The 14,980-nt window shown below is 40.1% G+C and overlaps 1 protein-coding gene across 1 annotated transcript in view; it reads left to right on the forward strand.

The window, feature by feature from the left end:
• Positions 1-14,980, forward strand: part of rnf150a (ring finger protein 150a) — an 81,665-nt gene that overhangs the window by 41,611 nt on the left and 25,074 nt on the right. The window contains exons 2-4 of the mRNA XM_041223119.1: positions 7,054-7,304; positions 11,343-11,414; positions 11,600-11,682. Of these exons, the coding sequence (XP_041079053.1) occupies positions 7,054-7,304; positions 11,343-11,414; positions 11,600-11,682 (406 nt within the window). The remainder of the gene's footprint in view (positions 1-7,053; positions 7,305-11,342; positions 11,415-11,599; positions 11,683-14,980) is intronic.

A 14,980-nucleotide genomic window follows, 5' to 3' on the forward strand; every position in this document is an offset into this window, starting at 1 on the left:
TGTTTATGAATACAGCCCCAAGTAGGGTTTAATTTATTTTACCTGCCTGGTATTGTAGCAAACTTGTCTTAGAATGCTTCTAAATAGACTTGCAATTGAAGTGAGTCATTCCTGGCTATGAAGAACACAACCCCTCCCCCCAGTAAATAGGTGTCAACAGTAGGTTACCCTCAAACCAATTTACTTGGTGATTACAAGTTTTCTATTTAGGATTATTTATCTCCCAAGTAAAGGTTAAAAAAAGGTTAAACTGTCATTGCACTTCCTGTAACATTGTCAACAGTTGATGTCAAACTTTTTGTACTGTTGTACGTTGATGTACTGTTTGACTGATATGTCAACTTCATGAATTTATGGATTTTCAACAAATTGCCTTTTTTTTTTTTTTTTTATTTGACAATTATTTGTGTTCATTTTCCAATTTCTCCTAATTTTTTATTCAACCTGGCATACTGCTGCAACCCCCGAACTAACTCTGGAGAGAGGAAGGCGAGCACTCATGTCCTCTGAAACGATTACCATCAGCTGTCTGCTTTTTTTGTTCTGCAAGCCCGCCGTGCAGCCATATTCAGAACTATACAGCACTGGAGGACCACACAGTTCTGAATTGCATACTGGCAGGCCTGCAGGTGCCTGGCCAGCCACAGGGGTCGCTGGCGGGCGGTGAGCCAAGGACTCCCCAGCCGAACTAACCCCTACCCTGCCCGGGCAGTGCATGGCCAATTGTGCACCGCCCCCTGGGAACCCATCCACTGTAGACAGGCATAGCTTGGATTTGAAGTGGCGATCTCCAAGCTATAGGGTGCATCCTGCACTCCGGGCAGAGTGCCTTTACCGGATGTGCCACTCGGGAGCCCTAGTTAGCTAGTTTTTGAGCATACGCAGATGGATCTACTTTACAAAACCATATTTTTTTTATCTTATTTTTGTAATTCCTGTATGACATCCTTTTTTTTACTTTTATAATTTTATATTAGATCTCATTTCATTTGTCTACCGGCTCAGTGCAGATGCTCTCCAGTGAGGAGATCAACAGTGGTCAGGAAGAGGAGCCTATGCCTGAAACCAGTACAGTAGGTGGGCCTGGACAGAGGAGGGGGGAGGGGGTAGATTTCATCCATTCTACCACTGGAAACACCCTAACATCATCTAGCCTCAAATACCCCCTTTTTTCTAAAATATTAAATATAGTTATTTTTCTAGAATATTTGGTAACCCATATCAATTTGTATGCCCAACAATATATGGCACAGCATGGAAACACATTCTAGGGTGGGCAAGTGTGTCAACACAAATGTTTTTCGCTTCTAATGGAACTAGAGGATAAACCTAGAATTGATTTATTTTGGTCCACCAGCCCAATCCATGCTGCCCCAGTTTTCCCCTCCACAGTGAGCCGGGACAGATTACAGTTCATCTTAAAGTTTCTGGGAACTTAAATTTATAAAATTCCTGGACTCAAAAAACAAAGGACTCACTCGGTATACTGGTTTTCTGCCTCATTACAATCTATAGTACTTGTTTATATACATTGCATAAATGTGTATGTATGTGTGTGTTTCAATGTATATATTTTAAAAAATGTTTTAATTTTAATTATTATACTTGTGTTTTATTATGTGTATATGTTTATATGTTTTTTCTTTACATTAGAATTGTGAAGTAGGGATTCAAAATGGGTTCTTTTTGTTAAAGTTCTGATGCAACCTTTGAATGTAAACATCAATCTTTCTTTCCTACTTTCACCTGGACAGGAGACCTTTGAGAGCTTGAAAGCTTGTGTATAATTATTATTTAGTTAGTCCAATAAAAGGTATCACTTCTCTGTCTATCATCTCTGGATTAATACGGCTACCATTTCATCTGTCTACATTTCAACGACAATTCTAAGGCTCTCTTGAGTGATCGTCCTCAATTTGACAGCGTGAACAGGATGGCTTGCGGTTGACGTCAGGCCAGGAAATACAGATACACAGTATTGGGGTATGAAGTGCTGGTGCACAAGTTATTTTTGTAAAAATAAAAGATTTGAACACAAAACAAAAAAAACACTTCAAATAAAACAACAAAACGGCAGTGGCCAAAACAGACAGACAAAACAAACAGTGAAGAAACACTAAATAAAACAAGTATCATGCTAGTGTCAAGCCAGCACGAATAGCAGTTGTTATTATTTCTTTATGTTTAAATTCACTGACGACTCGCATCTTGCGTTCTGTGTGTGAAGCAAAACCAACCCCGTTTAGCCAAAACTACGGGTTTTTATACATGTGACTGTTTCCAGTTTAGTAATAAATTAATCAGGAGATGGTCACATTCTGCACAGGTTTAGGTGGATGGGAAATTTTAACTTTTTAAATTTTTTTCAGAAAGCTAGAATGCATAAATTTATAGAAAAGGCAATAGCAGAAAGTAAAGACATATTCAAAGTAAGGATGGAATTATAGAAAATGACATTAAGTATCTTGAATCTTAACATGAATTTAAACCTCACATTGTCTTGTTTTTCCCCTCCTAAATTTTGGCTACCATTTGTATGTAGATAACTTATTCACAGCGATCCCTCTGTTTAGGGCCTTGTTCACATCACAAACAATGGCTTGTAGTATGACAAGACCCAACAGGAAGGGGTTTCCATGACAATTGGAAGCGTGGCGAAAGCAGCACTGTGAGTAAACTGCACTGTACCTGAGACGCTGTACCTCATCACCACCATCCACGATGAGGCTACTGTAGCAGTTCATGTGCAAGGTCAGGACTCGCACACAAAAATGCCCAAGTGTGTCCTGGAGTACAATAAATACATGGGTGGCGTGGATAGGTCAGACCAGATGCTGGAGCTGTACAGTGCTGCTTGGAAGACCTTGGCCTGGTATAAGAAGCTTGGTATGTACATGGCCCAGATTTCATTGTACAATGCACAATGTAGTGTACTTAAGTACGACACCAGAGAATCAGCTCACATTTCTGGACTTTCAGACCTCTGTGATCTCCAGCCACATTCAGAACAAAGCGTTGGAATTGTGTACAGGCCGGCCTGCAGGAGCCCAGCCAGACACAGGGGTCGCTGTTGTGCAATGAGCCAAGGACTCCTCACCTGAAGTAACCCCTATTCCACCTGGAATAGGCCATTTGTGTGGCTCCTCCTGGGAACTCCCACCCACAGTCAGCAGTGGCATAGTTTGGATTCGAACCGCCGATTTCTATGCTATAGGGTGCATCCTGCACTCCGGGCGGAGTGCCTTTACCGGATGCATCATTCGGGAGCCCAACAAATTGTCTTATGATCAAATGCAGCATTTTTTTTCTTTTGGTCACATTATATCGTCTGATTAAGTGATTTTGTTATAATTTTTTTATGGAAAAATGCGGGCTAACAGTAGAAACCAAGGGGGTCAGGCTTTGAAATCCATGTTACAGAAAGTTAACAAGGTTTGTTGAGCTACTGTACCTCTAGTGGAAAAATAGTACATTTGGCATGCTTTCTCCCCACCTCTGTACTTTATCAGCTAGCACTTTAGTCATCAGCATTGTCATGCAGAACTTAATGAGCACCCAAAAAAAAATCCTCCTTTCCCCCCCAAGCTTTGTGAAACGTACAGCACAAGAATAATTAAATGATTTACAAAGACTTAAATGTAAAGCCAGGCATGAAATACACATAACCAACAATATACAATTATTTGGCTATTTACTGTACTCTAAATCCTTACTGGCATGATTTTTTCCCCCTGAAAGACAGAAGAACAATTACAGTTCTAAAACTAAAAAAAGAAACAACTACCGCATCTGCACGCCCCTCAATTTAAATGTCTTAGTGGTCAGTCAAATTTGACAGAAAAAAATATATATATCCCAGCTCACCCACTGACTCGCTGTGTGACCCTGAGCAAGTCACTTTAAACTCCTTGTGCTCCATCTTTCGGGTGAGACGTTGTTGTAAGTGACTCTGCAACTGATGCATAATTCACACACTTCATTCTTGTAAAGCACTTTGTTATGGTGGTCCACTATGAAAGGCACTATATAAAAAATTTAAATATAATATATATATATATATATATATATATATATATATATATATTGTTTTTTACAGCGGTTGTAACAAAAGAAAATTTTGCCTTAAGGCTGGTGGACAAAAGACACAGCTTCTAATAATTAACCCAAGTACTGGGGTCTACCCTGCTGTGTGTATCAGAAGCTAGGTGCTTGTACCACTTTCTGTCTCCTATTTATGACTGAAGCAGACCTAACTTGGTGACAACTGAAGGTTAAGACATTTTGTTAAAAAAAAAAAAAAAAAATCTCTGGTATTTGACCTTGTTTCAGAGAAGTGAAAGCCAATTTCTCATTCACTTGAAAGGATTTACCCAGCAGCATCTGAAATGATTTAGTGTCTTTCAATTGAATCAGAGCTTGTTGCATTTTTTATCTGTCATGATATGCACAGAACACTTTGTTTCAAGTGAACCTGGTAATGTAAATCAACCAAGTCGTTTGCTGTGTTTGCCATCCTGTGTTTATCAGGTTTCCATGATCACATGACCTCAAAACCAAAAATGTGTTGGACTATTTCTGATCTTAATCTCTTGTGCGATTTTAATTAATATCCTGGCGACCAGGGATATACTGGAGGCGGCCATACATACATACATACATTTGTCCATCTGTACAGTACAGTATGTCACACTTATTTTTGCCTACATTTCGAAGACCGCTTGTTAATTGTGATGAAACTTGGTATTAACACTCTTTTATTGAGCTATTGAAAGTATGTGGGGATATATGGTGGTGTGTCACATTTTACATTCCACATGCACTAAATCAGTAATTTCTTTATTGTTGTTACTATTATTTATTTATTTACATTTAACAGGATAGAAATCTTGAGGTAAAAGTACAGTACATATGAGGGTATACTGTACAAGTACAAAACTAAGGAGAAACAAAGTTATTACAGCAGACGAAGATTTTGCTGCGTTACCTCGCATGCCAGAATGTACTGTGTCCAGAAAATGCATCAAATCCATTTCAGAGTTTTGATGTCCTTGCCAGGCCCTTTTAAATAGAGAGAAAGTACAGTATAAGTGCAACAAAGCTTAGCACTATTGAGGCACCACACTACTGTGCTGACAGTCCCACTGATGACACTCTTCTCTGCTGCACAGAATGTGGTTAGGGAAATCTGACTAAGATAACCTCTGCTGTTCATAGGGTGCCGCTGGGCAGATGCCTCATTCTCCTTGTTTGCAGTCCAGTTGGGGATAATTGTTTTAGAAGGACTACTTCAACAGGATTTGCAATTTGAGCAAGGTCAAGAGCTTGTTTCTGAAGCACCATCTCTGCTTTTAGCTGATCCTACATTTGTATACACTGCTATGGTGCCTGTGGTCTCTGTATAACCCCAATTGTTCTTTTTAATAAATAAATGATCAAACTAGATAAGATTTGTAAGGTAGCGTGTCTTTAGATAATAGGATTCTGTAATGTGCCCTTCTTGTAACAGGAGTCTTGCCTGTAAAACCTTTATTACTGCTGTATGCATACAGATGAAGTCAAGGGTATGATTTACTACAGTGAAGGTCTGTATTACTGGCTATATTTCTCCTATTGTCTGTGACGAATGAGTTGTCGATGGTGTGTGGTTGGAGGGATGGCTTGGGGACCCTGCTTGGTGATTTCTAAGGGGGTCAGGATTAGTGTCTGCCAGCTGTGTTTAAATATAGAAACAGAATATGGTGTCACAGACGCTTGTCTGATTTAGCTGGTTCCACCCGAGTTCAGTTGAAGCCTGTATAGAGAGAATATGTTAGTCAGGTTTTTCAGTACAGCCACTTTGCCAAGGCTTTCTGACACTTGTTCACTAACCAGGCTGCTTAAAGGACAGTAGGTTGCATAAAAGTCTGGTACACATGTACAATACATGTATATTTACATTTAATAGCATTTCTAAATGCAATTTTTTTTCATGCATGGTAATGAGTAAAAAAGACTATATTGACAGCCCTGTAATATGACTGTATGTATTGTAGCAGCACAATTATGAGTAACAGGGAAGACCATCCAGATATCATATAGGACAAGTGATCTACAGCAGATGTCTTTGGATTGCATGGTGAATCCCTGGACAGGTTGGACTTTGACAACAGGGGTGGGAAGAAACTGTCTCCCTGCCTGGAGGTGCAGTAGTGCTTCTCAATTCAAACAGAACTACCCTGAGGCAGTTGCTGTTTTAGATCAATCATTCTTGGAAAGCAAAGGGAGACTGCAACAGTAGGAAGCTTGCATGCAAAGTGCATTATGCCCTCTTAAGTTGGCATGCACTGTAGTAAACAAATACACCACCTATGTATCTTGGCCACTTTCCTTTTTCTGTCTTGTACTGTATTTAAATTACCTTGAACAGTATACTGTGTGTTCACAATACCTTGTCACGGTTCATCTCGAGGGGAGTCTCCGTCCGCCAACAAAATTGTTGCCCATCTCCTGGTGCCTGCATTTGCCAGATTTCATATTTAAGCTGTAAACCCTTGTGTCAAGACGATAAAGCTACTCTTTACCAAATCATTCACAATGTAAACACATGTATAAAAACATGTAATACAGAACATGTGTGTTTTTTTCTGTTTTTTTTTTGTGTTTTAACTTTGGTACCATTTCCCACCGAGTAAACCAAGTTCAGTGGTTTGAATACTGAAGTATGTATTTAATGGGAAGCAACAGTAGAAGGGTTGTTTTACAGTATATGCCATTTTTCTCTTTTCAGTGCACAATTAAAAGTTGTTGGGTAAGGCAGGGGAGGAGTGACTGCTGTCAGTCAACATACCCAGGCTGTACATCTTACTTTCAATAAGTAAATCATTTTAAGCCTGTAAAATGTAATGCAGAAGGAAATTGCATTTCCATGTTTGCTCAAAAACTGATTGAAGCTGAACTGCAGGAATTTAAGTACAGTCTACTCACTGGGCACTTTGTTGCCGTAGGCCACTGGACTAGCACTCTATTTTTGTATTACAGTGAAATGAAGCAGATTTGTTTTTTGCTTCTCCATAGGCACAGGAAACACTGTGGCGATTATGATTCCTGAACCCAAGGGAAGGGAGATAATGGTCCTGCTTGAGAAGAATGTGACTGTAATGATGTACATCACCATCGGGACTCGGAATCTCCAGAAATATGTCAGCCGGACCTCTGTGGTTTTCGTGTCCATCTCGTTCATTGTGCTCATGATCATCTCGCTGGCCTGGCTTGTCTTCTACTACATCCAGAGGTTTAGATATGCAAATGCACGAGACAGGAACCAGGTAAGAATTCCATTTGGTAGTCTTTAATATGTAAAATGTACCAATAAATGACAGCGTTTATTAAAACACAATTACAATGCAATACAGCTGCCACCATTTGTTTTACATTTATTTTTATCACATTTATTTATTTTTTACATTTATTCTTAAATTTATATAAATGTTATGCATTAAAAACATTTCTTGCACAGAAAAATCGCAGTATTTAGAAAGTAAAGACATTGGTAGTCACTGTACAGTCTCAATATTATATATATATATATATATATATATATATATATATATATATATATATACACACACACACACAGTGCCTTGCAAAAGTATTCAGACCCCTGACCAATTCTCTCATATTACTGAATTACAAATGGTACATTGAAATTTCGTTCTGTTTGATATTTTATTTTAAAACACTGAAACTCAAAATCAATTATTGTAAGGTGACACTGGTTTTATATTGGAAAATATTTTTAAAAAAAATAAAAAACTGAAATATCTTGCTTGCATTAGTATTCATCCGCCACACATTAATATTTGGTAGAGCCACCTTTTGCTGCAATAACAGCTTTAAGTCTTCTGGGGTAAGTATGTACCAGCTTTGTACACAGTGTCAGAGTGATTTTGGCCCATTCTTCTTGGCAGATTTGCTCCAGGTTGAAAAGTTTTGAAATTTTCAAATCGTGCCACAGATTCTCAATGGGATTGAGGTCAGGACTTTGACTGGGCCACTGTAGGACATTCACCTTTTTGTTCTTGAGCCACTCCAATGTTGCTTTGGCCTTGTGCTTGGGATGATTGTCCTGCTGAAAGGGGAATTTCCTCCCAAGCTTCAGTTTTTTAGCAGACTGAAGCTGATTCTCTTGTAGTATTTTCCTGTATTTTGCTCCACCCATTCTTCCTTCAATTGTAACAAGATGCCCAGTCCCTGATGATGAGAAGCATCCCCACAGCATGATGCTGCCAATACCGTACTGTAGGGATGGTGTGTCTTGAGGCATGGGCAGTGTTAGGTTTGCGCCATACATAACGCTTTGAGTTTTGGCCAAAATGCTCTATCTTGGTCTCATCTGACCACAGTGACCCACATTGCAGCTGGGTCACTCTTATGCTTTCTGGCAAACTCCAGACGTGCTTTCAGATGGTACTTTTTGAGTAACAGCCTCTTTCTTGCCACCCTCCCATATAGGCCAGTGTTATGCAGAGCTCTTGATATGGTTGACTGGTGCACCATTACTCCACTCCCAGCCACTGAACTCTGTAGCTTCTTCAAAGTGATTGTTGGCCTCTCTGTGGCTTCTCTCACAAGTCTCCTTCTTGTTTCAGTGCTGAGTTTTGAGGGACGGCCTTTTCTTGGCAGTGCCTGGGTGGTGCGATGCAGCTTCCACTTACTGATTATTGATCCAACTGTGCTCACTTGGATATTATTTTGTACCCTTTCCCTAATCTATGCATTTGTATTACTTTATCTGTAACTTCTGTAGAATGCTCTTTGGTCTTTATTTTCCTTCAGATTCACAGCCTTACCAATGATCCTTCAACAGTGGGGTTTTTATCCAGAAAATGTGACAGCAACTTTAATGGTTCACAGGTGGAGGCCAATGGTAAGGTAATTGTGTCCTCGTTAGGGCAATTTCTTTCATGGGTGCAAACTGGGAGCTTCCACAGCACATGGGTTGAATACTTATGCAAGCAAGATATTTCAGTTTTTTATTTTTCTTAAATATTTCCCAACAAAAAAACAATGTAACCTTACAATAATGGATTTGGAGTTTCAGTGTTTAAAAATAAAATATCAAACAGAACGAAATTTCAATGTACCATTTGTAATTCAGTAATATGAGAGAATTGGTCAGGGGTCTGAATACTTTTGCAAGTCACTGTGTGTGTGTGTGTGTGTGTGTGTGTATATATATATATATATATATATATATATATATATATACATACATACTCTACATTATACATACTCTACATTAGTGCAGTTAATATTCATCTGGAGTGGAGTACTGTAATATAGGCAATAAACAGTATTTAAGGGTGCTGTCTTGAACCCTCATTTCTCTAACTAGTTCCACAGTCTCTCATACAGAAAGTACATTCTCAAATTAATCAGTTGTGTCACTACTACATTACCAGCCAACTACTTTAAGGCCAACAGCAATATACAGTAGACATACAGGTAAGGGACTCTGTTTTGGTTAAGCACATTAATGCCCCTTTTAAAGTTCTCCTAAAATGACAATTCTGTAACACTACATGGCCAGATATGTTAGTGGAGCTGGAGCCAGTTTGACCATCTGGGTTGTGGCAGCGAGTGAAGCCCTGCTTGATTTCACAATGCATGACGGACTGTCCTGTCGTGTGAGCTTGACCTTGCTAGTGGTCGTCAGATTTCTGTTACAAGGATAGAAGTGCTGTAACAGAACAGCTCTGTAACCAAGCGTCGACATGCAAGTCTCTGCTTTCTGGTTGCCTTCTAGTTTGGCTGAGGTCAAAGCTGTTCATGAAAAATAGCAGCATCCCTGATCCCCTTGAACAATATGTAGCCTGTCTTCACTTACAGTGCAGTGCTTTTAACAGAAGTGGATTTTCCACCAATGTCTAAAGTTAAATTTGAACCCATTTAGCAAATACTACATACAGTATTACTACCTAATACAATATCTTATGTGGTAGTTAATAGTGTTGTTGCCACTTTTACTGTTTGGAATATTCTAGTATATATGGGAAGCAACGGTAGTGGGGTTATTTTATATGCCGTTTTTCAGTACAATATCAAACAAAACTGTATTTTCTATCAAGACAACAAACTTGTATTAAAAATGCTTCCTTGACGGAGACATTTCCTTTTCTTCTCATTCTTGTTGCATAGCAACAACCTTTTTTTAATGCTTCTCTCATATCACACAAAACATATCTGATGTTGGCTCTTCAAAAACTGTAAACAATTATGACATTGTGATGTGCTGTATAAGTTAGTTCTGAGTTATTTCAGAAGTTAGAGTTCTGGGATGCAATGCAGGAGGTCACAGGCTAAAATCAAAGCGTGTGAACTCCCTCGGAAATATTTTACTGGATCAGCCCCTTGATTTTTCCCAAGGGAAATCGGGACAACAAATTATATACATCACTAAAGACAAGTTTATAATATGGAAATATAGGAAAAATTAGATCATTAGTTGTTCACTGACTGCTGTTGATGATAGTCTTAAAATGCAAAAAAAACAAAAAAAAAAACATATTAGGACACTTGTTAGCTGTGGGTTTCTAAAATAAAAAGTGCAATAGTTGGCTGTGGAGGTTGAAGTGATTCATTATCCTCTACCCAATTTAACACAGACCAAGTATCAGCCTCTCCTGGAGTTCAGAGGGTGGTTTGGGTACACTGCCTTCCAAGTCTGTGATGTTTATTTGCATTAGGGTGAGATTTCCTAAATTAAGTAACAGTACTAGCAATACAACACAATTCATTAGTCTTTCGTGTCTAGAAACATTCAGAAGCAGTTTACACAGCAAAATCAATGAAAACAGTCAGCTGTCTATTTGGAAGGCAGGTATGGAGCAACTTGATGTGTGTACTTTTCCTAACTAAGCTGTTGTTCACTTTGTATATCATCATCAGTTTCAGTCATATCCTGGTAACTTTTAAAACTCAAAGTGTGAAGTGGCTTCAATTGAGCTATTGTGTCTAGCCTATAAAAGGTTAGGGATGCGATCCTTTTCTTCACCCATGCAAGAAAGCTTGGGAACCTGACATTGAGACAGTGGCAGCCCGCTGTAAACACTGAACAATGAATGCCTAATTCTGTACAATAATTAGGCATTACTGCAGAAGTAGGCATGGATTTACACTGGCAAAACTTTTAATTCAGTAACATCAATTCTCTATTGCTGGAATGGAGGACACTAATTTTTTTCTTAAACATTCTTTATCTTGTCAAATGCAGGTGATTTTTAATGAGGTCCTTATCTAAATTCCAGTATTATAGTATTTTTGTGTTGTGGGAGTTCAACAGTGTGGAATTCATGTCTTTTCAGAGGCGACTTGGAGATGCAGCAAAAAAAGCCATCAGTAAACTTCAAGTCCGAACCATTAGGAAGGGGGACAAGGTAAAATATCACTTCTCTGCTAAGTACTTATATATTTTTCTGCTGTGTTTTATTGGTGCAATACAAGTAGATGTAGACCTTGCCGTTAAACTTAGTAGCTCAGTAAAAAATATGTATATATTGAAAAGTTGTGTGACTTGCTTGGTAAAAGTAACGCTAGAGCATTTTGTTTTTTTTTTCTTCAGGAAACAGAACAACATTATGATAACTGTGCAGTTTGCATTGAAGGGTACAAACCAAATGATGTTGTCCGAATTTTACCATGTCGGTAAGAAATTTGCTTAAGATCTGATCATTGTTTAGTTACTATTTCCAGTTATTATAACAACTTTTCATTGAGATGTTGTGTGGTCTGGTATAATGTGTAAATGATGAGCACCGTGAAGGTCTTCACACATCGGATGCGATGCGATTTGACCTGTGACACTACCTTTCACACGACAGGTGTGCGCGATGTGATAGGCTACTCCTCCCTGATTGTATCATCAGATGGAAAAAAAATCACACATATGATACTCCTGTTGTACAGCTAAGGAAAATGTAGAATATATACAGTGGCAATATTCCTTTCAGCAAAATATAAACCTATTATCCTCCAGTTAGTACTTTCCAGTGGCCTCCATTTGAATTGACCACATTCCAGCTCTGTAATCCCTGGGGGTTTTGCTAGGATATGAAAGTTTCCTTGATTTGGATCCTTTCAGCATGCTGTGTAATTCCTGCCTTAAAATATGCTTTGAATATGCCCACATCTAAAAATTACAGTAATTAGGTCAGTTCTTTCCATTCATGTTTTAACTGTTCACTCGGTTTAGTTGTAATAGAGAATGTGTTATATGATTCTTTCAGTCGCTCAATTAGTGTTGTTCAGTGAAAATGAACCCTTTCACTGCCACACTGTTTTTACTTCTGGGTATGTCAATGACAAACCTTTTCACATACTTTGATTGACATTCCCCTTACATAGCACTACCCGGAACAGTTTGTATTTCTTCAAAAAAGCTCTGAGATGCTGTGGCAAAGTACCCCCCCTATTTATTTGTGCATATGTTACACATAGTGTGTTAATGTTGGTGTATAGTCATTGATACACGGGATATAAACGGGTCTGTGTAACATGAGTGTTTAAAATGTATATTTGTATTTAGGCACAAGGATTGCACAGCACTTCACGTGCAAGTAAAATGTAATAATATGTGAGCACAGGGAATTGCACTTTATTAATTCACGTGCAGTTGTACCGCGACTCCAATTGAATGATTGATTAGCAATCGAGTCTCGGTACAGCCGCATAAAAGCAGCATGTTTTCACTCATTCGGGGTTGCGTGTTCAGTGAGTGGAGTACGGGATTGGAGACGAAGGTAACGATAATAAGAATAGTTAAAGTAAAATTATCAGCTCACCATGTTTGTCTGTGTAGTTTGTTTTTGTTTGTCACTTTGTTTTGGCTGCCAGTACCATGTCCTGTTTTTTTTTGTACTGTTTTATTTTATAATAATAAACGTCGCAGTAGCGCATCTATTTATCATTTCCTGTCGCAGTACGGTGTGTTTCTTCTGGTCTGATGTCCCCACTACAGCCGTCTTTGTCACATGTGGTGTCAGAACCAGGACAACAACGCCTCCAAAACTCAGGCCAGGAGGAGTACTGCAGAGGAAAAATCTGTATTGAAGGGCAATGGCAGAAGACGCCATCAGGCTGAGGGACTGGATACAGGACAATGCTGGGGTGGAGGCCCAGTCCATGCCCATAGCCATCTGGGTCCTGTGGCATATGGACAGGGAGTGATGGGAGGCTTATGAAAGGGAACACACCCCAAACTCCCTGGAGGAAGGTGTGGAGTTGGTCCTCTGCTACCTGGAGGCGGCTATAAACAGAACAGCAGCCCAGGTAGCAGGGTCTCGAGCGCCCAGGCGGGGGGACCGCAGGAGTACAGTGCCCAGACGGGGGGACCGCGGGAATCCAAAGCCCGAGAGGGTGCTGACCGCATCTCCACCAGCAGAGGAAGAATGCCTACTGACCCCATCGCCACCAGCAGAGGAAGAATGCCTACTGACCCCATCTCCACCAGCAGAGGACTAATGCCTGCCGTCCCCATCTCCACCAGCAGAGGGTGAATGCCTGCTGGGTCCCTTTCCACCAGCAGAGGTTGAATGCCTGCTGGTATCACTTCCCCCACCATGACGAGGAGAGGAGCTGGAGCTGCCTCTGCCTCCATCACCATCAGGTGGAGAGGAGCAGGAGCTGCCTCTCCCTTCACCAGAAGGACCAGGACTAGATAATGGCGTTCCTCAGCAGCCCTTGCATAGACTGCTGAGGGAAGCAATGGACCACCCGTCCGCAGTGGCCAAGACGAGGGCCAAAACCTGCACCCCAATTTGTCCTGACTCCCTGCCTCGGTTCGCCCCAAGGGAGAATATGTGGCAAAATGCCACGCCCCTGGGCTGTTTATTTGCGTATATGTTACGTGTAGTGTGTTAATGTTGGTGTGTAGTCATTGGTACACAGGCTATAAACGGGTCTGTGTAACATGAGTGTTTAAAATGTATATTTGTATTTAGGCACGAGGATTCCACACTTCACGTGCAAGTAAAATGTAATAATGTGTGAGCACGGGGAATTGCACTTTATTAATTCACGTGCAGTTGTACTGCGACTCCCCAATTGAATGATAGATTAGCAATCAAGTCTCGGTACAGGTGCATAAAAGCAGCATGTTTTCACTCATTTGGGGTTGTCTGTTCAGTGAGTGGAGAACGGGATTGGAGACGGAGGTTACGATAATAAGAATAGTTAAAGTATCAGCTCACCGTGTTTGTCTGTGTAGTTTGTTTTTGTTTGTCTCTTTGTTTTGGCTGCCAGTGCCGTGTCCTGTGTTTTGTAGTGTTTTATTTTATAATAATAAACCGTGCAGCAGCGCATCCATTTATCATTCTATCTCACAGTACTGTGTATTTCATCTGGTCTGACGTCCCCACTGCAGCCATTACAGAACCAGTACAATACAAATAGAAACGACTACCAGATCCAGTGTTTAGGAGAATGTGGTAAAGTGGTTTGCGTTGCGCAGGTGTAGTGGTGATGCAGTGCTTAGTAATAGTGGACACAAAGACAGTTCTCATCTCTTTAATAGGCTGGGTGGCGTGCCTGCAACACTTAAATAATAAAGAAAGGCAAGACACAATGTGTATCGCTTCATTCGTAAACCAGATTTCAGTCCCGAAATAAACACACACACAAACACAGCACATTCACAAAGTCCAGAATAAGTGCTGTTGGTACAGGTGGTGTAATACAGTGGTGAAGTGTAGTCAGGGTTTATCACTGGTGTCTCGCTACAGCTCCCAGAGTTTAGCCGTGTAACACTGACAAACAAAACAATTTCTAGAATTAACAAAACAAAAACACTCACTGTTAGTACACTGGTTTTTCTTTTCTGCTCATGACCATAACACAAGGAACAGATCACTATACCTTTAGTCATGCCCCCTTTGGTAGCGAGTGCAATCACGTCTCTTCCAACCCATGACTGACACATCGCCTACCGCAGTAAGGCACTGACTTC

Source organism: Polyodon spathula, chromosome 2 (assembly GCF_017654505.1).
Source record: "Polyodon spathula isolate WHYD16114869_AA chromosome 2, ASM1765450v1, whole genome shotgun sequence".
In the NCBI taxonomy this organism is placed as follows: Eukaryota; Metazoa; Chordata; class Actinopteri; order Acipenseriformes; family Polyodontidae; genus Polyodon; species Polyodon spathula.